Raw genomic sequence first — 26,204 nt, 5'->3', positions numbered from 1 at the left:
TCTGACACGTCACGAAACCTTAATGAAATCGTCTGAAAAGAGATCCGAAAAAGTTAGGTCTCGTCATTTTATGACAATAGTCGTTTTTCTTCCTGTATTAATAAAAACACCCTTAACACAAAGTTCTTTCAAACTTCAACATTCAAGGTGCAATTGAATTCTACTCACCTTGCCTTACTGACAATAACTGTACAAAATAAATCAGATTGTATGTTCAAATTGACCATGTAATCGTCTTTAATCGTTGCTTATCACTTTAAAAGTATAATCCTGCACCAAACCGCAGCTACTGAAATGTAGCATATTAAAAACAATGTGCGCACTTTAAGGGGGTCTTTCATCACGCGAAATACTAAACTTTTAAGTCTTCAGTTTAATTTTAACCATGGTAATACACAAAATGATACTTCCAACTGTATCTTGTGTCTTCAGTTTTCCTTACCAATAGCGAAATCATTGATCACGTGGCTATGAGTCTGACGTCAATTAAAATAGACCGCAAGGCGTTTGAATGGTTTGGACATATTTTGAATGCCTTTTTTAATATTTTTACTCTAATGTTTCCCATTTTATAGAGATATTGAGGATGGGATGTTGTGCAATAGATTATATTTTACTCCGTTTAATGGTTTACGTTTTACCTCGAAATACTTTTTTTTGTAATAAAGGAATGCTCACCCACTTTGTGCAAGTGACGTGTTTCTCTTGCGCGGGATGTAGTCGCTACACGTCTGCCTGTGAGTGTGAAGGAATCGAGGCGAGCAGGAAGTGGCTGGATTGATGATGTGCACCTGGAGTGTGACACAGCTGTAAGGTAGTACACGTACCAGAAACGGACTTAATGAGGAATCACTTGTAAAGTGTGAGCAGACGCTGTCGTTTAAGGGCGGAATTGCGTGCAATGTATCGCGTTTGGTTGTGGTTTTATGTCCATCAGTAGCAGCTGTATTGAAAGAAGTAGTCCACTTCCCAAAGAAAGCGCCCTGCGAACAGCTTCCTTGTTTATTTGAATCGGTCGAGGCATTTTGCCGTTAGAAAGTACGCCGAGATATTATTGAGGCAGTTGTACTAGAATCCTGCATGCATACACGATTAAATTACGTTTCTTGTCACCAGTGGGTGATTGTTTTCATATAGATTCTTTACATGGCCTTTCCAGATCTCGAGCAAATTTAGCAGCTGTGTTTTTTTTTATACAAAATTGTATTAAACAACAATGTAAAGTGGGTATCATAGGCCGTAGGATTTTAGCTTGAAATATATCCGCTGTTCTTTATAGTAGCATTGAGTTAGTAAGTAAATCCCCACACGTGTAAACACTTTCTTCTGTATGGTTATCCATGCGTTCTTCTCTTTTCCAAAGCAACACGAATCTCCAGCAGTCTCTTGCTTTGTTGACCACATTCATTGCTTAAATGTGACATAAACTGACCGACAGAGCTGTAGCGCTTTGGAAAGGCCGTCAAGTTGTGTGTTGGTACAGAGAAGGTGGCATAGTAAACGCAGAGGAAGACGGCAAACGGAGCAGCTTTGTTAACAAAAGATTAAAGTCGGTCCTTAGTTATGATCGTACTGTAGAACAGAGTTGTGCCCTTCAGAGTTGTGCCACAGCCTCGTAGGGTGTTAGCCTCTGATCTGGAAGAGAGCATCCGTTTGAGACTTGGAAAAAGTCTAGTGTCATCTAACTAATCAGGAGATCAGCTGGAACGAATGAAGCCTCCTTTTATTATGTTCGGCTCGATAATGCTACGTTTATAGTACATTTGTAATTGAATAGTTTGTTACAGCTTATACGACAGCTCCCTGTATTTGTACTGCAATGTTTCCACCATCTAACTGGGAAGAGCAGATGTGCTTCTGACTACACAATAGTAAAGCTGGACATTTTTTAATAAAAAAGAAAAGATTTCACCTTGTCTCATTTAAAGAGTGACTTTATGAGCCAGTTATCTTTTCATTGTCTTAACAGTTGTAAAAGAAACTGGAGTATGTTTAATTTCAGATGTGTCCTTAAAAAGTTAGGTTGTGGCAATGGGATTTTGTATACACACACTGGTGGGATTATTTTTTATGTTTTGAATACAGTAATAAAGTGTACATGGTCTCAGTGCAGTGGTCTTACTTGAGATAAGATCTTATTTAATTGCATAAAGATGTGCCCCAGGTTCTATGAATGTAACACAAACAAAACAGTCAATATGAGCAGTTTTCTTTGTTCAAAATTTGGATTGGGGGTATTGAATTTCCCTTCGGGATCAATAAAGTCTTATCTTGAAGCACTATTGCACAAGGTATTTCTATCGAAGAAGACAAATCCTTCTTATTTTATCCTAGTAAAATTGACTTAGGTTGTGATCTTGCCACCTGCCGCCATGCAGAGAGTTATATTCAGCAATCGAGAAAGTTACTTTTAAAAGCCATCGTTACAGTTACAAGCCATCTGTGTAAAGGGTTACTTTTTAAAGTAGCCCATTACGGTTACAAGTTAGTTGTGTAAAGTTTTACTTTTAAAAAGCCATTCATTGCAGTTATACTTTCTAGTTAATTGTGTAGTAGGGGGTTACCTTTTGAAACGTAACTTTCCCCAGCACTGATTATATTTATCTGATGGCAGATTTCGGCAGCACGTACCGGAGATGGGAAAAAATAAATCAGTGTAAAGGTTCACTAAAAATGTGAATATTGTAAGCGAAGGCTGATCTATCCAAGGCTTTTTATGCATCCTTGGAGTTCTTCAGTGCGTCGGAGTGCGTCATCTTCCGTCTCCTCCCGTCCAGGTTGTCGAGGGAAGGATGGGCAGGCAAAGGCATGGAAAGAGGGTGCTGACTAACAGCAGCAAAGATGGGGGCGATGCCGTCTCCGGCCGGAAGGAGGAGAAGAAGAAGGACATCCCCAACTCCATCCTGCATCGCAAGGAGAAGAAGAAAAAGATGGATCTGGCCAAGCTCTTCATCAACATTTCCATCGGCCTCTGCATCTTCAGCTTGATCTGGTTCTTCTACGCCCTGTACATGCGCTCCTATCTGGCCAGGAGGATCATCACTCCTCACCCCTCGATGAGAATCCTGGATGCCAACAGCACCAGCGCGGCTGTGGCCCCTGACAGGTTCTGGGGCTCCTACAGGCCCCAGGTGTATTTCGGAATGAAGACAAGGAGTCCCAGATCGATCGTGACAGGTATTTTATCTTTTGCTGTTGGGGTAGAGTCTATCTTCGTTCTTAAATACAGCTTGTTTTTGTTAGGTGCACATTTAACCACGTCTGTGACGCTTTTATCATTATTTTCTTGCATTACCTTATATAGCACTTTTCATCCCCAAAGATTCCAAAGAGCTCTACATTAAGGAGAGGACCTGTTTCATGCACCACTGAAGTGCAGCACCATCCTGGCTGCCATCATGCCCTAACAGCCTCACCACACAGCTGATCGGGTGAACACCGAAAACTTGCTGCACCAATGGAATTGAAGTGAAAATAAAGAGTGCTCGCATTATACAAGCGCAAACTGCAATTTAGCCAGGAGCACCAGAGTTAACATTCTTGGTCTAACAAACGGCTGCGGAGATAAAAACGGGTTGATGCTGTTGGATGTAGGCCCGGGGTTGAATGGAACCACAGCTGTGGCCATTCCCTTCCCAGTCAACCAAGCCACTCTTTGGATTTCTAGGATTTTTTTATCCTTTTCCACGAGGACTGAGAATGTGACACCTTAGGAAACCACTTAGGGATTTTTTTGTAAGGTTTTAATGTTTCTTTTATTTTGCCACGGTCCGTTCACACACACCAGTCATCTCATAACAGGTCGACACACAACAGGCATCTTTAGCTTTCTTGAGGGAAACTGAGTAAAGAAGGCATAACCCATAATGCACTGCTACATGAACACGTTCACTCTGTTAGCATGTGTTTGGCTCTGTGGCTCAGGATCTGCGCCTGTGGCTGGAAGGTTGCCGGTTCGTATCCGCGTTTGGCAGAGGAATCCTAGTCCGTTGGGCCCTCTGAGCAAGGCCCTTAACTCCAACTGCTCCAGGGGCGCTGTACAATGGCTGACCCTGCGCTCTGACCCCAAGCTTCTCTCTCTGTCTGTGTGTCTCATAGAGAGCAAGCTGGGGATGTGAAAAGACAAATTCCCAATACAAGAAATTGTACTGTATATGGCCAATAAAGTGATCTTATCTTAACCAAGCTTTACTATAGACACCGATGCAGATCCACAAGATGAAAATGATGCACCAGTGGCCACATTTCCACTCCAGAATGTTTTGCAAATGCAGAGAAAGTGGTTGCTAATAATTTGGCGCAGACAGGTGACCTCGCGAATGGCGGTTTCACTGTCTTGGCGGCGGTCTGGCCTCTCGCTCAGGGCTGATGTGGATGCGGCAGTTCGGCGGGGCGGACGTGAGCCTGCGGCACACCTGCGAGCAGGGCGACCGGCTGCAGAGCTACGGCTGGACGATGCACGACGGCGTCCACTTCGGCATCCAGGAGGTCCGGGACTCGGACTTCACGCTGACCACCGAGTTCGTGAAGAGGGCGGGAGGGGAGCACGGGGGAGACTGGACCTGGAGGGTGACGGCCAAGCAGCAGGTCAGCGCAAACGCCTCGCTCTCTGCCCCCCCGCCCCGGCATCATTCATTGTCTGCTCCTGTTGTTTGCTTTCTACTTTTTCCTCTTCTGCTTGTTACTTGTGTGACAATACGGTGATGTCTACATGCACGCCTGCCTCAATACATCAGCAGTGTAATAACAGCAGCACAGAGCTGTGATGAGATCATTTCATCTGCTTGTGATGGTGAGGGCAGAAGAAATCCATTAAATCCAACACTGCTGAAGGAGTTTCTGGGAACCACCTGCTTTTTCTTTACGTGCAAGGGTCTATAATGTTCTGCAGCCTTACTGCTAATAAGGGGGACTGCAATGGGTTTTCATCAGAAGAGCACATCATTCTAAAATTTCCTCAGTGCATTTCAAGGCTGCAGAATTATTACTTTGTAGCCGGATCTCATCAGACCTCAGCAGCTAAACAAGGCTGGGCCTGGGCAGTACTGGAATGGGAGACCTCTCGGGAAAACCAGGTTGCTGCTTTATATGTGGTTTTGCCAGACCAGTAGGTGGCGGTCTTCTCTGTAGAGCAGAATTTTCAAACCAGTGTCTCTACTGTAGAAATATTTGTAGGATATGCTTAGGATGAGACATTAAGCCATGGTCCTGATTGCTTTACCATTAAAGATCCCTTGTTGCGGTTCATGAGTGTGGTGCCATTAACACCAGTAGTTTGGCTAGATTTGGCTTTGGGCCTGCACAATCAAGCCCTCCCAAAGCTCCTCCTAATCCAGATGGTGAAGCACTTTCTCACTTGTCCACCCGGTTTGTTGTGTAGTGGGGCTGCTGGTGCAGTATGGCTGCCGTCCAACTGGGTGCTACATTTCAGTGATGGATATTGTAGTTTTCCCGCTATATCTGAAGCGCTTTACGATCCTTTGGAATTAAAAACACTAGATGCATCCATCCATTTTCTAACCACTTTATCCAATAAACGGTCATAGGAGAGCTGGAGCCAATCCTGGCCATGTGTACAAGGTGGGATACACCCTTGACAGGACTTCAGTCCATCGCAGGGCAGGCACCAGAGCAAGTTTACTCAGAAGCCAGGATGCAAACAGAGAATTGTTTTCTCATTAGACAGTTGTGTGGATTTTGTATTTTTCCACCAGGCTGCTTACGGTACGTTTTCTTTGCATTGTTGCCGATAGAATTGCTTCCTGCTTCAGTTCCTGCTTGTCTGCTCAGAATAAAAACGTCTGGTGTCTTGTGAAAAGGATAGGTGCACTAGCATGCCTTTGTAAATGCTTTGTCTAAAATTAGCTGATCAAGTCAATGTGCTATCCCTTGCTGGAACAGGTTATTATATTCTGCATTTGTTAATCTTCATTGTTTTGTTTTAAATCATTATTTGTTTTGTGGGGAAAAAAGCAAATAACTTTCTTTGTCTCTGTGTTCTGTTCCATTTAAAGATATCAAGCTGTGACCTGGTATTATCTATCTCCCCTCTGACTCCCATTCTGACTACGTCTGAAAGTCTAAACCCCTTTAAAACCCAGTGTCGGTCATCTCCTCACCCTGCTTTCTGTATGGACAAGAGGACCTCACTTTTGTGAAATTGTGTCTTACTAACATTTCTACCTTATGCGGTGTCAAAGATGCTGGACAAAACAACTTGGAAATTTTGAAGTATTTTGTTTTCCAAACTACTTGGTTTCTAAGGTTCTACAAAGAATGCCACAGTTTCTAATTAATTGCTAGTTAACAGAATGCTTTGATTGTCAATAATAAGGCCTATGGTACCCAAAGAGCTCACCTGTCCAAACTTGTGATTATCTACTTACTGTATGATCCTATTACAGATATCAGCTCACTTGCTTTACATTCTTTGATGCTTTAACTTCAAAGAATACATTGCTAATATTTCTACTCATTAGTGAAGTCATTATTGATTATGAAAAACGAAGCCCCATGAGTCAGATCTATTTATCATCCATGCACTCTGTGTTTGTGGCAGGAGTGGCTACCTTATGCTTTTAGTGATGTTCACCTGTTTATTTATGTGCATCACTGATGTAAGCATCACTGTTCAGTGACAGCTCGCATTGTCACACCCCTGTTTCTACAGTAAGCAGTGGGCAGAAATAGTCCAATGGGACATAATTAGATGAATCACAAGCACATTTATTTATTTAAAAAATAAGTTAGCAGTTGTCAGTAAAACAAACACATGCTCTTCCCCTGGACTACCAAGGAAAGACTTTATCATCTTGAACTGATTGCTTTGTGTTTTTGTTATGAGTTATTAGTCCTTGTGTGTCCTAGATGAAAACTAAGTTCTCTCCTTATCCACAGTATCTTTCCAATGTTATTGCTTCTTTAGAGCATGTGTACTTTACTCCTGTTTGACCTTGTATTCCTGTACTGGAAAGACCATTACGAGAGGAATGTTTTTCACACCTTGCCCATATATCACTGGCCACCCATTCTGAAAGTTCCTCTAAAGCAGTTATGTTCATTCCTGTTCCTGGAGGGCCACGGGTTTTCAAGTCAGTCTCTGCCAGTTACTTAAGAACATAAGAAAGATTGCAAACAAAAAGGAGGCCTTTCAGCTGATCTAGTCCATGTGGTAGTTGATTGGCTCAAGAATCTTATCCAGCCATTTCGTTACAAAAAACAGGATATTGGCTTCAACAATCCCAGCTTGCTACCAGGCTTAACAGGACCAATTTAACAGCTTAACTTAGCTATGCAGGTGTTGCAGCTTTGAAGAAACCTTCGACACCCGAAGACACGCTGGCCCTCCAGCACCACGTTCATATGCCTCTGCCCTGTCGGTATCTGGATTTGCCAGTGCCTGTGGTGGTTCTGTGAGGAGGGCTGTGTGTGAGCAAGGTAGGGCCAGGAGGGCTGGTATGAAATCGGCAAAGGATTCCTCCACTCAGCTCTGTTCCTGTTGGTTGGCTCATCCTCAGAGCTCGGCTGCCCACGCGCCTGTGATCTCCCTGCTGTTCTACGTGGCTGCAGACAGTCAGGGTTCCCTGCAGGCCCATGTTGAGGAGAAGAACCGCCTGGGTTCTGTCACAGGATTTTCTGAGGAGCTGGGACACTTCAAGCTCACCTTCCGCAAGCCTGCCGCTGGTGAGGCTACCAGTGCCAAGTTCGCCAGGTATGACCGCAGACTTTACGCGTTAAGTGCCTTCAGGTTTTCTGGACCTAAGGATTCAGTTCTGCTGAAGTATAATAAACTTGGGGGTCCATTGGATCTGACTTAAAGATTGTTCTCGCGTAAGTCACTAGTGGATTCCAACCGATTGCTGGTAAACATTTTACCATAGAACTGAATGCCAGTGTCACAGCAGGGAGTGTGGTGTCCATACCTTTTAAGATAAGTTGCAAGAGATAGAAATCTCAGCTAATTGATAAGTTTTGACCTTGGATTTTGGCCCTAGATTTCTGCACGCTTAAGAATGTAACGATTACAAACAAGAGGAGGCCCTTCGCCCATCGCTCCCTCTTGTTTGCTAGTAGCAGATGGATCCAAGGATCTCAGATCTGTTTCTTGAAAGAAGTCAGGGTATCAGCTTCAAGTGTTGGGCTGGGTGGCTTGTTCTACACTCCTCCACTGTTTGTGTAATGAAGGGCCCCCTTTCCTGATTTGAGGATTTCATCCAGCCGTTTCTTGAAAGAAGCCGGGGTATCAGCTTCACCGATGTGGCTGGGTTCAGCATACCTTAAGATGTGTCAGATGTGCTGTGTGTACACCTGATTTTTTTGTTCTGTTTCGTTTTCTAGCTACAATTACCTGAAGACGGTCAGCCCCGGCTTAGAGAAGCTGACAGACATTGTGAAAAGCAGCCTGAGTGGGAAGTTTATATATAGTCCCCCATCTGGTGAGAAGCGCCACTACATAGCGGTGGATACCTACAGGCCCCCTCCGCCCTCCCATCAGCAGCAGCAGCAGCGCGGGGAGACCCGGAAGGAGAGCGATTTCGTGGTGCACCAGGTGACCGTCCAGACGCCCTTCCAGATGGAGGTCCTGTTTGAGTCGGGCAGCTTCCGGGACCGTCCCAATCAGCTGGTGGGGGAGGTGATGACGGAGGAGCTGGAGAGAAGGAAGGGGGCTTTTGACGCCAAGTTTGAGGAAACCTTCGAGCTCCAGAGGAAAGGGTACACCCCATCTCAGATTAAGTTTGCCAAAGCAGCACTGAGCAACATGCTGGGTGGTTTGGGCTACTTCCACGGTCAGTCGGCCGTTCAGTCCATATACAACGAGTACCCGCTGGTTTACCCTGAGGGCCCCTTGTTTACCGCTGTCCCATCCCGCTCCTTCTTCCCCAGAGGTTTCCTCTGGGATGAGGGTTTCCATCAGCTCCTCATCAGTAAGTGGGACTCTCAGATCACCGGGGAAGCCATTGCCCACTGGCTGGACCTGATGAACGTGGAGGGCTGGATTCCCCGGGAGCAGATTTTAGATGACGAGGCTCGCAGCAAAGTGCCGGCCGAGTTCATCATCCAGCGGAATGAAAACGCCAACCCGCCCACGCTTTTCCTGGCACTGCAGAAGCTCGTGGAGCGGTTCGCCGCCGCGGCAGAGGCGAATGAATCAGCACTGCAGGGCACCAAAACCTTTCTGAGAAGGCTGTTCCCCAGGCTGCAGACCTGGTTCGAGTGGTACAACACAACTCAGGCTGGGCCCCTCCCCAACTCCTACCGCTGGAGGGGCAGGGACAAGGACACCAACCTCTTCCTCAACCCCAAGACCCTGACGTCCGGCCTGGATGACTATCCCAGAGCCTCTCACCCTTCCCAGGACGAGAGGCATGTGGACCTGTACTGCTGGATGGCCCTGGCCTCTGGGATCATGGCTGACATTGCCAAGCTTATCGGGGAGCCCCACCAGGAGTATGAGAGGACTCAGCTGATCCTGGGTGACAACATGCTGCTGAGTGAGCTGCACTGGTCCGAGCAGCTCAAGGCTTTCTCCGACTATGGGAACCACACTCAGGCGGTGTCCCTCCAGAGGGAGAAGGTGTACGTGCCACCCGGGCAGCCCCGTCACCAGTTTCCCCCAGCCCGGCTTGTGCGCGCGATCCGCAAGGCCCCCAAGCTGCAGTACGTCAACGCCTTGGGCTACGTCAGCCTCTTCCCCTTCCTGCTGCAGCTCCTGACGCCCGACTCCCCCAAGCTGGAGCACATTCTCAAGGACATGAGGGACGAGCAGAAGCTGTGGACGCCCTATGGCCTGCGCTCCCTCTCCAAGTCCGACCCCCTCTACATGAAGCGCAACACGGAGCACGATGCCCCCTACTGGCGCGGCCCCATCTGGATCAACATTAATTACCTGGCCGTCAGAGCGCTGCATTACTACGGCCGCACTGACGGACCATACAGAGAAAAGGCAGCCGCTCTCTACCAAGAGCTGAGGACTAATATTATAGAGAACGTGTACAGACAGTACATGGAAACTGGCTATATCTGGGAACAGTACAATGACAGCACAGGCAGAGGCCAAGGAAGCCACCCCTTCACAGGCTGGTCTGCTCTGTGTGTGTTAATGATGGCAGAGCAGTACTGAGACAGCATGGGAGTGAGCTCTACAGCTGTGTGAACAGCACTCTACCGTCTCTAGTATGTGCCATTGTTTTTGTCTGAAGTCTCAGTTTTTCATCCAGACTTGATCTGCCATTGTCGAAAGGAAGCGAACGAGAAATGAGTGGTTTTCTGTCTTTAATTTCTCTGGGAATCTTTCTTAACTTGTTTTCTGTAGAATCTAGAAGTTTTTATGGAGCCATATGAGTCCAGATCTGTTCATTTTGCTCAAGGACCTTTGTAGGGGTTGAACAAAAAGGAAAGTAATTATTTTGTCCGTATAGAGTTAACTCAGTCTGGTGTCTTATGTTACTAAGTGTATGTGTATTTCTGATTTACTTGGTGGAACAAAGTGCTGACCCATAATTTTAAACTTGTTTTTCCTCTTTTATGTTCCCAGGTTGATGGTTTAAGGTAATTTAACTGCACAAAAGTGCAAGAATAAAATGACTGGTTTATGTTTAATAACTTGCCACTGATGCAAGTGAACCTCTTTACTCATCCTGCTGATTGAAATAATTTCTCACAGGACTTCTGCCTTGTAATTGGGCAAAGGCCTTTAATAAGAAGGCAGTGGTCTTATTCACTGTCCAGTTCCCCCTGACCCACAGCAAAGGGGATGATTCAGGTTCTACAGGCCTCTGAATGTGATCCTAGATCAAAGAGTTTATAGGAATGACCCTCATAAGACAGGCATGACATATTACCAATGAGAGAGTTCAATATGTCTTTGCTTTTGTTATTTAACCAATTAACAAGATATTATTCACACCCAGTTAGTCCTGAAATTCTTGGGAGGCCTTGCGTGAATGTCTGGATGTCCCAATCTGATTTACCAAGAATGTATTCAGACGTATTGTGGTCTAGTATTATAGGCTTTATTTTTGCAATATGTTAAACAAGGACGAAATATTGCATTCAAACAAACGTGTTCTTAGTTACACAGTACTGCCTCTTCAAAGTGAGCAGCTTTTGACCGAGAGCTGCAACAGAAGATGATTACAAACCGAGCAGATGCTAACACATCTGTATTTTGACTCAGGCAGATGTCTGGAAGAATACTGTTAGTCCCACAGCCACACAAGAGCTGTTGGGGAAATCTGAAGTCTGCTTTTTTAGGGGGTGATCATTTAAGTACGCTGGATCTGTAATGCAACTGTAAAAAAAGGTCAGTGGTCCTTCAGTTTATCAGTAGCAGCAACCATTTCAAGACTAAGATCAATATAGAACAGAGATTACAATTTGTTCACCAAAATGTGGACATATGGGAATGAGTGATTAGAATGTGTATATATATTTTAAAATGTTAAATATGACATGAATTGAAATTGTATACATTTATATAAATTTTAGTGCTTTTTAGTAATTGAAAAAAAAATGAAAACTGGCACTGTGAGACTGTTGTACTGTTTAAAATACGAGACTCTGCTGCAAATCCAATTATCAGTGGAGTTCTGTGGCACCTGCCATTTTCACGGCTTGTCATCTAGTCCCTGGTCATGAAGCTAGTTGTAGGAGATCAGAGCTCCATCTCATTACCATGTGGAATTTGTGGTGTTTGTAGAAAAGTAGTTTGTTTCAAAAGCCTTCTGTTGGTGTCCTTTCCCTTTCTGATTTCTTTTTTAGATCTTCTTTTGAGCCCAGTTCATCACAGAGCAACAGCGCTGAGGGGAAGTGAAAGGCGTGCCTTCTCTGCTGGTTGGAAGGCACCGCTTTCATTTATTATTAAGTCAAGAAAAGATGTCAAGCTACAGCTTTGGTGATGGGTCACCTGGTTCACCTGGGGCAGCTTAAAGTTGTTTTTCTTCTAGAAAAGAGTGATCTTGGAAGTACATATGCTGTCTGTTAATGATCTCAAGGAATGAGATGTTGAATAAAGAAGCTCCCAGGGCCATCAGAATATATCATGACATCATGGTGTGGGCACTATGTAGTGATGTATACAGTGATACCTTCTCTCCCCTTTATTATAATGCAGGCTGCATATTTTACCACTGTACAGTTCCAGTTCAAAGCCCCTTGAGGTAAAACTCTTGAGAAATCGCAGCTCCCCCAGCTATGACATTACGGTTAACATCGTCTGCATTCATAAAGCATTTGTTCACTAGAGTAAACGGCCTAACGGAACTCTCAAAAGCTCAGGTTATTTGCTCCTGAATGGAAATCTTCATTTCTGGAGGGAGGTGTGGTGGGTTTGGGGGGCAGTGAGGGACATGTCTCCATGTGGTGTTTGCTTGCTCTGCTTTGTTTAACGCGGTTGTCGGTCAGTGGAGTGACGTGCTGTTCTGTGCTGAAGGGGGGCGGGGGGTGTTATTGAGGGGAGCAATGTTCTCCAAGGCTGATGCAGGGTGCTCCTGCTTTTGTAAAACCTGTAAGACATTGTTTGTTACCTTGTGGAAATAAAGGTAGTACAGGACACACGTGGTCTGTATTTTCACATTAGCACACTGTTTAACTGGTACTTTGAAATTTACCATCCAAAGCCTGCAAAGGTCATCTGTTTTCTACTCCCTGTGGGCTTGCACTTGCTAAAACCGTGTGTCATTTTCTCCGTGAGATAAATTTAACCTGCTGAGTCCTAAAGAGCATTAGGATTTATAGGCAGCCATTAAATTTAAGAACTTTGTACTTGTGCTGCTTACGTGATTGTAAGCTCCTACATGCTATTATTGTAAGGCCACTTTAATCATTTGAAATTTCGTTTTTCTTGGTTTGGCTTCCTCATCAAGAATGTATTCTTAAATACAATATACAGGTGCTGCATCACTGCCATTTGGTAGGTTTATTCTTACTTGTCTGACATTATTATCCAAAGCAACTTACATTTCCACCAATTTATATAGCTGGGTATTGTACTGAAGCAGTCTAAGTGAAACATCTTACTTGGGGTACAACAGCAGAGTCTTCCTTTGGATCTGAACCTACAGTCTTCCAGTTACAAGCCCAGATACAGTACCTGACACAATACAATGATTGACTAGATTTAAAAATAATTTTGTGGTTCTCAGGTAAACATGACTAGTTTTCCTCCTCGAGTCTGTTTTTGATTTTGCCTTATCCTCTGTATTTTAAAGCTCATTGTATACATAGCAGGCATTTTCCTTAACCAATGTACCAATTATTAACATAATGAGCTAACCTTTTGCTATAGTGTGGAATGCACATAGGAAGACAATAGGAAATACACTGTTACAGAAACACTCCCAAATGAGCCATGAGTATTGCAGTGGATGAAGTCAGGAATGTTTAGTGAGTTTTTGCACCGAAATAAAGCACACCTCTGATAGGGTGTCCCAGCCCATTAAAATCAGGTACTCGGACATACCTACCTAGTGCCCTAGTGTGTCTATCTTTACCTCAAAGGTGTGCAAATGTCTTAGCATTGCCTGAAACGGATTACGTTTCCAATACAAATCCAATCTTGAGAGCATACTTTCCTGTATGTGTTGTAACACTTATTGAAGAATTACACACAAGAGGCGGTAAAATGGTGTACAATGGTTCCTACAGGTAACTCCCAACCATTCATTGTAGTCCAAAAACATGATTTGCTCGTGTCTCATAAGTGAGTACAAATGCATACTAGATTTCCCAGGTGTTGTGGTACATTCAGGTTTTATTTTGGGAGGGACTGCACTTTTTTAAAAAAAGATAAAATGCCATTGTAAGAGTAACACTATATCTGAAGTGACTGTCGAGAGCTGACTCAAGATTGAGTTACCCGATACTGTTTTCTTGCAGTCTTGTGGAACTGTCCAGTTACCTGTGTGTGCCCTGTAGAAGGTAGAAGGTGCCCTGAAAAAAAAAGCTTTACAGGAAAATGCTTTGGAATTCTGTCTGAAAGGCAGCTGAATTTACATGATATTTCCGGGTGAGAGTTCTGGAGAGGGGAAAGGTGCCCTTTTGTGCTCTTCACAGAGTAGACCTCAGTAGTCAGTAATCAACTCTGACTTCATTTCCTCACATAAAATATATAAATACAGTAGATGATCCGCTTCTCTCCCTCACATACATCTCTTGCATCCCTCCTCCACCCCATCTCCACCTGCTGCTGCCCCTTGGTCACCCCTCACTCTGCAGGGGGGTCCCAGTCCCCTCATCCTCTGGGCAGGAAGTTGACTAAAATGCTTCATAAGCCTTTCAATGTGCTTAACTCTTATCCCTAATTAAAAAATAAATTGTTTGCTGAAGACTGTAGAGTTTTCTCCATAGGTAGTGATTTTAATCATAAAAAATAATAATTCATTACGCTTATATAGCACTTTTCTGGACACTCAACTCAAAGCTCTTTACAGGTCATGGGGACTCCCCTCCTCCACCACCAGTGTGCAGCCCCACCTGGATGATGTGACAGCAGCCCATACTGCGCTCACAGTACACTCACCACACGGCAGCTATCAGTGGGGAGGAGAACATGGTGATGAAGCCAGTTCATAGATGGGGGTTATTAGGAGGCCAGGATTGGTAAAGACCAGCTGGAAATTTGGCCAGAACACCAGGGTGACACCCCTTCCCTTTCCTACCCTTTCCGAACTACACCCTGGGATTTTTAATGAGCACAGAGAGTCAGGACGACACTCTTTTGCAGTATAGTGTCCCCATCACTATACTGGGGCATTAGGACCCCAACGGGGTGAGCACCTCCTACTTGCCCCTCTAGTACCTCTTCCAGCAGCAACCTTAGTTTTTCCCAGGAGGTCTCCCATCCAGGTACTGGCCAGGCTCACACCTGCTGAGCTTCACTGAGCTGCCTGTTGTGAGCTGCAGGGTGATATGGCTGCTGGTGTTTTTAACTGAACCTTTTCAGAGTTTTTCATGCTACTCCTCAATTCTGTTCTCATCTGATACCATTAGCTCCGCAGTTGACATTGGCCTGTTCCGTGTCCCATCAGAAAAGTCAGACCTTGTCTGCTGTTGTGTAAATAACGACTGCGAGACCCGGATCAGGAGAGCAAAACGTGGTTTGTTCTGAATGACAAGAGCGCAATCCAAGGCTTTGTGGTTTCATCCATTCACACATGAAGGCTGCCTGACGTCATGCTGGAACAGGTAATTGTTTCTTTTCAGCTGTGTTGCCATGGCAAAGCTGCATTGTTAGGCCCTGCCGCTAAAGTGGATGGCACGATGAGATGATTTTGTACCAATGTTCGTGAATGATCATTTCATGCAAATAAATCGGAATTTCACATTTTGGGTAAAATGACGTCAGTATTTAATTTCTATGTAAGATAGAATAATTTAAAATAGTGTTTTCAAAGTATATCAGGTCCAAAGGGCACATCACAAACTATTGTTTGACAGCTAAAAATAAGATAATAAACGCAAGACTTTGGCCAATCTGTTTTACGTTTTATTTGACCTGTTTAGCGCCAATAAAGCACATAAAACTTAATTAGTAACATGATGTGAATGCAGAATTCTATTACAAAATAATTCACAAAGGGAAGCAAAAGAAACTAGAAAAACAGGGGAAGTACTGTATGGTCATTTCTCATTTCTGAAATTCGCTCTGTGCTGGCAAAATGTGGTTACTTAAATTTCCAATTAGTTCAATTGGTGAAGCGATTTTCCTCCACCTGATCTTCTCCTCGGTAGTGGGGCTGCTGGTGAATAATAAATAACAAGTCTCCAGGACCTGATGGTATGAGATCCCACAGAACAGCTATCTGTGAGCCGTTAGAGAATCTCTTCCAATGAGACAGGATTAATACCAATTGACCAGAATATTGCTCATATACAGTGGCGCCTGTCCATAAAAAAGAGTGACAAAACAAAAGCAAGGAATTACAGTACAGAACAATAGGTTTTGTATCTGTTCTAAAGTTATGGATGTGATATTTTGAAAGAAAGTATACAATGATCTACAGTGCCCTCCTAAAGTATGGGTACAGCAAAGTCAACACTGTTATTTTTGCTTTAAAAGTCAAGAAATTTGCATTTGTGATCACATAACATAACATCACTTTATTAGCCCTATACAATTTTTGCATTAGGAATTCGTCTTTTCGCATACCCCAGCTTGCTCTCCATGAGACACAGACAGGGAGAGGAGCTTGGGGTCAGAGCGCAGGGTCAGCCATTGTACAGCGCCCCTGGAGCAGTTGGGGTTAAGGGCCTTGCTCAGGGGCCCAATGGAGTAGGATACCTCTGCCAGCTGTGGGATTTGAACTGGCAACCTTCCAGTCACAGGCATATTTGATCATATTTAAAACAAACATATTTGCGTTAAACCTTTTGACTTTAAGTATTAGGACACAATCATTTGAAGTAAAGTTTGGCATGCAAAAGTCAGGATTTGGTTGCATATCCCTTTGAGGCAATAACTGCAGGTTTGGGACCCATTGAGCTTGCGACACTCTTTGTGCCACCATCCAAGATGATGATACATCTTGATTGCAAATCTGCTGCTGCAGCCACATTTTTCTCCTGATAATTTCCCTGGTTTCATTGACCATATGTTTTAGGTCACTGAGACTCAAGTTGGGAAGCATTTTGTTCAACATAAGGTCACAAAATGTTTCTGTAAACTCCAGAATTCATTCCGCTGCTGCCAGCATTAGTCAAATCACCAACACAGACGAGTGAGCCAGTTCCAGAGGCAGCCCCTCATGCCCAGTCCATGCCTCTACCTCCACCAGGCTTCCCAGAAGCTCGGCTGTTCTTGGGAGCACCTGCAGTTTCTTTCTCCACACTGTAACCTCTCTCTTTGGTAAAGGTTTATTTTGCTCTTACCTGTCAACAGGACTGCACAGAAACTCTCCTGGTTCATCTTTGTATTCCAGCAAATTCTGTCTTTCCTGTTGTTGGTGTTGCTGATAAGAGGTACACATTTTGTGGTGTAGCCTCTCTGGGGGTTGTTGGTGATTTCAATGACAGTTGTTTTCTGATTTTCCTTAATAGCTTGTCAATTGTTGATGTTTTTCCTTGGCAGACCTGGTTTTAGCCAATTTCTTAATTATATTTGTGATTTGTTTCTTCTTTGGTATATTCGAAATGGTTGATTTTCGTATGCCCCACGTCTGTGCTGTGATTCTGATTTTCTTTTATTTATTTTATTTCTGTTATGCCCAGGCTAGGAGCAGCCTTTAGTTTCCCATTGCAACAGGAAACAGGAAACGGCAACATTCGCAAGAGCGTTCAGCCTCCGTCAGGCCTTTGCAAACACGGTCGGGCCGCTTGTCCATCTGACCGGCTGCCTTTCAATCAGGCAGCCAATCATCCAATCAATCAGCCATGTAATCTGTCTATTTAAGGTTTTTGTGTCCGCTAGATCAGCGCTCTGCCGTTGAAGTCCTTAGAACCATCAGGTATTCTGTGTTCACGCTCAGATCGCTACTACCTGACTAGCTTCCAAGTGTCAATCCAGCGGAAAATCCCAACCTTTGTTTTCCTTGGCAATTCTCAGACAGTGGAAACCACAGACCTCGCTGCCCAGTGTTCGACAGTCAAACATCAAACCCTGAAATCTTGCCTCCTCGGCTCTCTGGAATCTCCCGGAGACGCACAAAGCTCTGCACTTGAATTTCGGTCTCTTAACCTGACACAGCGCTGCTTACACAGTACCTACATTGTCACAGTTTCAGCGTCAAAATCGCTAGCTGTTCTTTGACAGAAGGTCCATTAGTTTTTCATTAAGACTTTCAATTGTGGATTCCAAACTCTGAGCTCAAAATGAGACAGGTTAATACGATGTTCATAGCTCTTTCCAGAGTGCCAAATGATTCATCGCCAAACTCCTGACAAATAAAAGACATCTGTCAAGCAATCGTCCTTTAATATAAGAAGATTAAGCACTCTCCATCCATCCATTTTCTTACCACTTTATCCGATTCAATGTTGTGGGGGGGAGTCAAAGCCTATTTTAGCAGGCAATGGGCATAAGACAGAATACACCCAGGACATGAAGCCCGTCCATCAAAGGGCACATGAGGCCTACTCACACTGAGGCCAATTTTCTCAGAAGTCAATCAACCTACAGTATGTCTTTTAACAGTGGGAGCATTCTGTGCAAAAAACAGGGAGAACATACAACACAATATCTCCACAGACAGCACCCCAAGAACTGAACACAGGACCCCAGTGCTGCAAGACAGCAATGCTAACCACAGCGCCACCATGCCTCCATTAACCCAAGAGAGCAGAAGTGAATAGTCTTTAATGAAAATAAAATATTTAGGAGTTTCATTTATAATTTTTTTTAATGTCTTTATAAGACTTCTGTAAAATAAACAACAAAAGGAAGGTAGACACGGAGCACATGATGTGGTTCAGTATATAGTGGGCTTTAATTAGGCTCTAATTCCAGGCGATTGACATTCAAGAGACTGTATTGCATGTGCTTGTGAATGCTCAAATTGGGCTAGACATTTATTGTTAGTGCAACCTCCTCCTTTCAATTGGCCATAATGCACACAGCCAGTTCACTGATGTCTGGCCTAGACAACCATTATAAAGGTACAGATAATCATACCAACAGTACTCCTAAAAGCACAGCTGTGAACCACTACATTTGCCTAGAAGGACAATGAGTTACAATGCTGGTTCAGTAATAACATTTTTCCTTTACTAAAATAAAAACAGTTCTTCTTTACTGTAGGTAAGTAGTTATTAGTTGTCAGCACCAATATAAAGTTTTGTCCTAGCAATCAAGCACTGCTATGGAGGTAAGGGAAAACGTGTGAAAGGGCACTAATTTCCTTTTCACTTCAGAGCCAAAGTGGCACGGCTATAGACTTCAGACGTAATAAACCATAAAGATAAATAGTAAATCCAAATCAAAAAAACAGAAATGATATTCATGTTTTTGTTCACCATGCACCTTTCTATATTCAATGTTTTTATCTATGCCTGCTTGAATGTATATGTATGATTCTAATTTAAAATCTGAGAATGACAGAATAGAACAGATACTGTACCAGTAGCAAATACGAACCAAGGCGATAGAATAGACCATCGAATATGTTGCTGTGCCATTAGTATAAAAAACCCGTGGAACAGTTTTATAAGCCATGAAGTATATAAAATTGCTGCAAAATTACTTCAAAGGTCTGAGTATGAAGGTACACAACTGTATTTCCTAAAGGAAAATTGAAAATTGCAAGAAATGAAGTTTGAAACTTGTTGTAACTCTTACATACACAGTAATGAGAAAAAGTCTGTGAACCCTCAATCTAATTATCTGAAATACTTGTATGTGGCCCCAGGTTCCATCCCTGGCATCTGGACTCAGTCTTTGGGGCAGTGCGGTGGCTCTGTGGCTAAGGATCTGTGGCTGGAAGGTTGCTGGTTCGTATTCTGTGGCCCGCAGAAAAATCCTCCTCCACTGGGCCCAGGGGTGCTGTATTAAATGGCTGACCCTGTGCTCTGACCCCAAGCTTCAATCCCTGTATGTGTGTCTCATGGAGAGCAAGTTGGGGTATGTGAAAAGACACATTTTTAATACAAGAAATTGTATAAGGCCTATAAAGTGATTTTATCTGACTATTTCTTACCTTATTTATTTAGCAAATACAAAGTCCCTGAGGAAAGCAATAGCTTCTGCTCCAGCTGTGTGGAGGGTGTGTTGTCCCCCACTAAGAGCTGTGTTCTGGGCAGTCCTGCAGGATGTGCTGCACAGTTTGCTCCATCCCGCAGGAACAAAGAGGGCTGCACTGATTCTCCATCTATAGAGGCTTGACCAGTCCCAGTGCAGTTCAGAGTGGACAGTTCTGTCCCTGGGTGAAAGCCGGGAGGTTGTTAGGCAGGGCAGGTGCTTGTTTGTTAGGTATAGTGATTTCCATTCTGGAGCCCTTGAAGTCTTGCTGGGGAGGGTTTTTCCTGAATGGTGTTCTTGAAGAAAGCCAATCTGGCCCTCCCCAGCAGATGTGTCTTTGAGGAATTACTTATGTTTTGTGTAGTAGCAGGCGAGGGTGAGAAGAGTTTTCGACCTTTGTGAGCATTTCATGGGTTATTGTGAGTCGTAAGATGTGTGGAGGAGTGTTTGCTAGGACAAGGAGCCAGGGGAGTGGGGTAATAATAATAATAATAATAATAATAATAATAATAATAATAATAATAATAATAATAATTTCTCACACTTATATAGCACTTTTCTGGACATTCCACTCAAAGCACTTTACATGTAATGGGGACGCTTCTCCACCACCACCTATGTACAACCCCCAGCTGGATGATGCAACGGCAGCCAATATTGCGCTCACCTCACAGAAGCTCTCAGTGGGGAGGAGAACAGGGTGAAGAAGCCAGTTCATAGATTGGTGGCCATGATTGGTAAAGGCCAAAGGGAAATTTGGCCAAAAAAACAGGGATTTTGTTCAAGAAACAACCTGGGGTTTTTAATGATTATGGGGGCTGAGAACCTCAGTTTTCTCATTTCATTCAAAAGACGGTGCCTTTTTTACAGTATAGTGTCCCCATCACTATACTGGGGTATTAGGACTCACACAGAGCACTCCCTACACGTCCCACTAATATCTCTTCCAGCAGCAACCTTAGCTTTTTCCCAGGAGGTCTCCCATCGAGGTACTGGCCAGGCTCCCACCTGCTTAGTTTTAGTGGGTTGCCAGTTTTGAGGTGCAGAGTGATATGGCTGCTGCTGTAAAATGCGTTGGAGAATGAGACGCTAAAGGATTTTGTAGGGGACTGACAGGAGGGAAACTGGGTGGTAGTTGTCTGAAATCTGGGGTCTTTTTAAGGTTTAGATATACCAATACCCAGTCTTAGAGACATAACTCCGTTCTGCAGTGATTTGGATGTGCAGTTCAAATAACACAACTAGAGATAGTGTGAGGTTTTGTGAAAACACAGCCATCTCTGCTCAAAACTTACACCTGGAGGTATAGCCTTGAACTAAGATGGCCACGTTAATTAAAAAAGTCCACCAAATGAGGCACAGGTTGTCTGAATGGGTAATGGACGTTCAGAGGGAGTGAAATTTCATGCGAGGGAAAGGACTTGTGGATTTAGCCATTCCTCTGGACAAATGGAGTGGCTTTTAGGTCCATCTAGGTGGAAAAAGTCTGTATCTAGGCTCCGGACTGGAAGGAGGGAGAGTGAGAGCTACAGAGAAGAGTTCTCATCGGCAATGGATTAGGCTGTTTTACAGGCCAGTGGGATTTGGTGAGCTATGGATGCTCGAGAAAATATATCTCAGGCAGCGCTAAAGGACATTGCAGGTGGGCTGAACCAGGGCTGACTGGAGGCATCAGTACCTGGATGAGCGGAGCATCACTTGGCAAGATAGCAGCATACCTTTTCTCCAGAGCTGTAGACAGAGGCATCCCGATGGTATAGATTGAGTACTGTGTACTCCCTGGACCTTAACATCAGCAGACAGATGGACAGACTTGGAGTGGGAGAGAAGTGAAGGAGAGATGGTGGCTGCTGCGTTACAGGGGCAAGTGTTGGGTCCTCAGATGCCCCCGGCTCAACTGGATCAGCTGGGGCCGGAAGCGATCGGGTTCAGATTAAGGGGTTGTTCATGAAGATCGGGTGAAGGCGAGCCAAGAAGGAAGGAGGACGTGCAGTCTTTGCGAGAAGAGGACCTTGGAGAGGTTCCAAAGAAGGTAATTACCTTAAAACTAGTGTCTGTCTTGAAATATAACATCACTTTATTAACCCTTTATAATTTCTTGCATTAGGAATCTGTCTTTTCGCATACCCTAGCTTGCTCTCCATGAGACACACAGACAGGGAGAGAGCCTGGGGTCAGAGCACAGGGTCTGCCATCGTATGGTGCCCCCGGAGCAGCTGGGGTTAAGGGCCTTCCTCAGGAGCCTAATGGAGTAGGACTCCTCTGGCAGCTGCAGGATTTGAGCCAGCAACCTTCTAGCCACAGGCACAGATCCCGAGCCACAGAGCCACCGCTCCGCCCTGAGATAAGGGAATAAGGGTAGCGTGTGTCAGTGGTTGTCATGGCATCTTTAAAAGCCTTTGATCTTGGGTGTGCAGTTGTCTCTGGTGGAACCGATGCCTTTGGTGGAATGATCAAATCTGTACCTCGGGCCGTCAGATCTTGTGTTTTCCCCCCCTTCTCTTTTGAAGGAGTCCTTACCCCTCAGAGTTCCGTGGATAAAAATGCAGTCTAGCAGTGAAGCGAATCCACGCTTTATATATAATCTCACAGAATGATTCTCACCGCCCACGCAGGCTGAGTCACCTAACCTTGAAAAGCAAAACAGTCTGCGCTCTCCTGGGCTGTTCAGAATACTGCGGAACACAGAGGAAGGGACTAACAGACCTAGGGGCCGCCAGAATGAATGAATGCAAGACAGCGTCTCCTGATTGTTACTTTTAGTCTCTTTACAATCCGTCTTCAATTCAGACACAGATTTATCCACACGTTGCCGTTTTTAGACATTTCCATTTTTTCGGACTTGAGCACATTTCAGTATTAATAATTTTTCCTCCCCTGTCTCCAAATCCCAACAGATTGTTGCTTTAGCTGTGAAAGAATACAAGAATATTGAATATTGTTTTTTTTGGAGTAGGTGTGGAAAATCTGTATTCCTAAAACATGGTCGTTGTGAATGATTGCTACTGGATATTCTATTTACACTTCAGCATCCTCATTTACACTGGCAGGTCCTTCATTATTTATATGCATTCCAAACCCTCAATCCAGATGCCTGGAACTATAGTAGAAAGATAACGTAGTGCTATTAAACATGTCAAGGAGTCCACCTTCAAGAATAAAACTTTGGCAGGTACTAATCTGATTTAATAGTATTTATATCTACATGGAGGATTAATACAGTATTGTTTGGGGAACCATCTTGTGAAATTTAGTCTCTTTTAAGTTATTCACATTTTGTGGGATCTCCAGTAGCTTTAACTTCAGTCTTCTGAAGTCACTGACTCTGAGTTTTGCCTAGAAGATATTATACCCAGTATTAATGGACAACATTTGCATGTGTGCAGATTTTAATACAAAGATCACTAATATCTTTATTATAATATTAATTTGGGAGGAGGAGTGGTTATCATTGCTGCCTTGCAGAGCTGGGGTCCAGGGCTCAATTCCTGGGATACTATCTGAACAGAGTTTGTATCCAGATTTCCATAGTAATAGACTGGTTTCAAACAACAAGATCTTTAATAGTAGCACTAACAGCGTACAGGATCCAGATCTTGGTCTGAAATTAGAGCAGGTCCCTGCAAAGAATAGGGACACCCAGTTTAAAGGGCAAAATAAAACCATACAACAACCTTAAGTTTTAGAGACGTACTGTACTGCTGTTAAGCAAAAATATTCACTATGTTTCAGCACTTAATTTCAGCACATATCAATTTAAAAAGACTGTTCAGCAGGGACTGGTAGAAAAAGGATCCATTGTACCTCAAGATACAGTCATCAACATTGCTTTTGAGATCCCGAAGGGGTTACTTGAATAAGCATGCCTTGAAAGAGTCTATCTGTATAGTCCCAAAAAACAAACCTTTGCATGAAAAATATAGAGTATTTAAGTATGTTGTAACGTTTTGTGATTCCCATATTGCATGTACTTCAACCAAACATAACTTTCACATATAAATATACAGTACATAAGCTTAAAACTATATGTGCAAAGCGTAGGGGCAATTTGGTCACTGGAGCACAAGTGTCAGTGTTTGAGAAGAGATGTTCTACATCGATAAATTCATAACGAGAACATCTCAATGCCATATGCAGTGATCTCACAATTAAGGAGTATAATTAAACACTGGATTTGCTTATGTCCCAGAAACAGTGCAATTAGTGCCATTCATAACATCACTGAAAGGATGCATTCTGGACATCCACTTGTAATAACACTGGCTCCAGTGTTAACCCGGGCTCAGGAGGTCAGATGATGTCGGATAGAAACCTATGCCCTCAGGCCGCGGAGGAGACGACCTGGTGCTAGGCGGGTCTCAAGACATCCAAACCCTCAATGCTGAGCCAGGAGCAGAGCAGACACAGGAAGTAAATAGGCTCAACGACAAGCCATAGCAGAAAGACATGAGTAATCACAGGGAACTAGGAAGAGGACAGAAATAGAGTGCTCTCTAGGTATAAGGGTGTGACAACACTGGCAGCCCACTGAAGCTAAGCTGGGAAAGCTAAGGTTGCTGCTGGAAGAGCTGTTAATGGGATGTGTAGGGAGCGCTCACCCTGCAGTCTGTGTAGATCCTAATGCCTCAGTATAGTGACGGGGACACTATACTGTAAAAAAGGCGCTGTCCTTTGGATGAGATGGAAAACTGAGGTTCTCAGTCCCCATAGTCATTCAAAATCCCAGGGTGTTTCTTGAAAAGAGAATCCCGGGTATCCTGGCCAAATTTTCCCCTAGTCTTTACCAATCATGGCCTCCTAATAATTCCTCTGGTCAGGAATTGCAACCACACAAAGAGCCGGTGAGCATTGAAGTCAACCTCACAGCAAGACACAGCAGGGAGAGCATTCTCACCCCAGTCACTGTCATCTTCGTGTTACCTCCAGGCACGTTCATGGCCTGGAGTGTGAGCTGCAGCAGATTAATGTCCTCCCCACCCCATGTGCTGCCTGACTTTACAACAGCAACAGAAACCTCTTCTTCTATGGCCAGTAAATTTGTCTCAGAATATTCAAGGATGGGATGGGCTGCTGTCTTTAAACTGCTTAGAGAACTTTTTTAGGGGAATTCTGACTTTGAGGCGTTCAGTCATAATCCCACAGATGGGAGCTTCGTACCATTGGCTCTTCAGCCAAGCACAGACACCCAGTGTTTGAACCTGCGGTTCCTCTCGTACTGATTAGACCTACTACTGCAGCAACACGTCATCAGTAGGATCAAACTATGCTGTCTCTCTCGAGTCTGAACCCAGCTCACATTCTGTTATGGAGGTCGGGTCGCTCTCCCGTGGAGGGGGGTGTTTAGACCCTATGCGAGGCAGTGAATCCGGAAACAGGACCACAGACAGGGTTCAGGGAAGACACACGGGGTTTATTGTGAAGGTAGTGAGGGGTTACAGCTCGTGATCCGGTGCGCAGGGGTAAGCAGCCTTAGGCATCCAAGTCTAGACAGGTCCAGGCGGGTAGTCAAGGGGGTAGTCCAAGATCCGAATGGCCAGGTAATCCGTCCAGGACAAACACAGGATAAAATCCCTGGAAGTGGGGAAGCAGCACACAGACACATTGACATGGGGACGCCGAGTCCCGGACTCAGTGGTCAGGGAAGCCTATGCCATCGGGCCACTCCTGGACCTGCTGGTAGGCGGGCTTCCGGGCGTCCATCTTCCAAATGCTGAACCACGAAACACCCGAGGCTCAGCGTATAAATAACAGCATGAAAACAAGACACACCAGATAATAATAAAGTCTTAAGGCTACTCAGCAGCCATATCACCCTGCAACTCACAACTGGCAACCCACTGAAGCTAAGCAGGTGTGAGCCTGGTCAGTACCTGGATGGGAGACCTCCTGGGAAAAACTAAGGTTGCTGTTGGAAGAGGTGTTAGTGGGGCCAGCAGGGGGTGCTCACCTTGCAGTCCATGTGGGTCCTAATGCCCCAGTATAGTGATGGGGACACTATACTGTAAACAGGCGCCGTCCTTCGGATGAGACGTAAAACCGAGGTCCTGACTCTCTGTGGTCATTAAAAATCCCAGGGCGCTTCTCGAAAAGAGTAGGGGTGTAACCCCGGTGTCCTGGCCAAATTTCCAATTGGCCCTTACTAATCATGGCCTCCTAATAATCCCCCTCTATGAATTGGCTAAATTACTCTGCTCTCCTCCCCACTGATAGCTGATGTGTGGTGAGCGTTCTGGCGCACTATGGCTGCCGTCGCATCATCCAGGTGGGGCTGCACACTGGAGGTGGTGGAGGGGATCCCCATTACCTGTAAAGCGCTTTGAGTGGAGTGTCCAGAAAAGCGCTATATAAGTGTAAGCAATTATTATTATTAATTACCTGATTAGAGCGCCCACTAGGGGAGGGAGGCCGACCATGACACATTCCCTATTAGTGAGTGAACTATCCAGCGCTTGGTGAATTCTGCTTTACAGTACTCCCAGACAAGAACATGGTGTATCCGTACCTACAGGATAGAAGCTGTCACATGCAGATACTTTAC

The 26,204-nt window shown here is 44.4% G+C and overlaps 1 protein-coding gene across 5 annotated transcripts; it reads left to right on the top strand.

Moving 5' to 3' along the window:
• Positions 1–664: 664 nt before the first annotated feature.
• Positions 665–12,550, top strand: mogs (mannosyl-oligosaccharide glucosidase). Of its 5 annotated transcripts, none has more exons than XM_088637789.1 (5): positions 665–814; positions 2,778–3,177; positions 4,364–4,587; positions 7,518–7,711; positions 8,338–12,550. In XM_088637789.1, the coding sequence occupies exons 2-5, from the start codon at positions 2,793–2,795 to the stop codon at positions 10,118–10,120; spliced, it is 2,586 nt and encodes an 861-aa protein (XP_088493915.1). In that variant the 5' UTR covers positions 665–814; positions 2,778–2,792; the 3' UTR covers positions 10,121–12,550. The 5 variants fall into 5 exon arrangements, with proteins under 5 accessions (XP_088493915.1, XP_088493954.1, XP_088493924.1 ...); XM_088637828.1 differs by having other exon boundaries at positions 716–809; XM_088637798.1 differs by having other exon boundaries at positions 728–862.
• The last annotated feature ends 13,654 nt before the right edge of the window (positions 12,551–26,204 follow it).

Source organism: Lepisosteus platostomus, chromosome 1 (assembly GCF_059453375.1).
Source record: "Lepisosteus platostomus isolate fLepPlt1 chromosome 1, fLepPlt1.hap1, whole genome shotgun sequence".
Lineage (NCBI taxonomy): Eukaryota > Metazoa > Chordata > Actinopteri > Semionotiformes > Lepisosteidae > Lepisosteus > Lepisosteus platostomus.
This window is presented reverse-complemented; position numbering and strand designations above follow the sequence as displayed.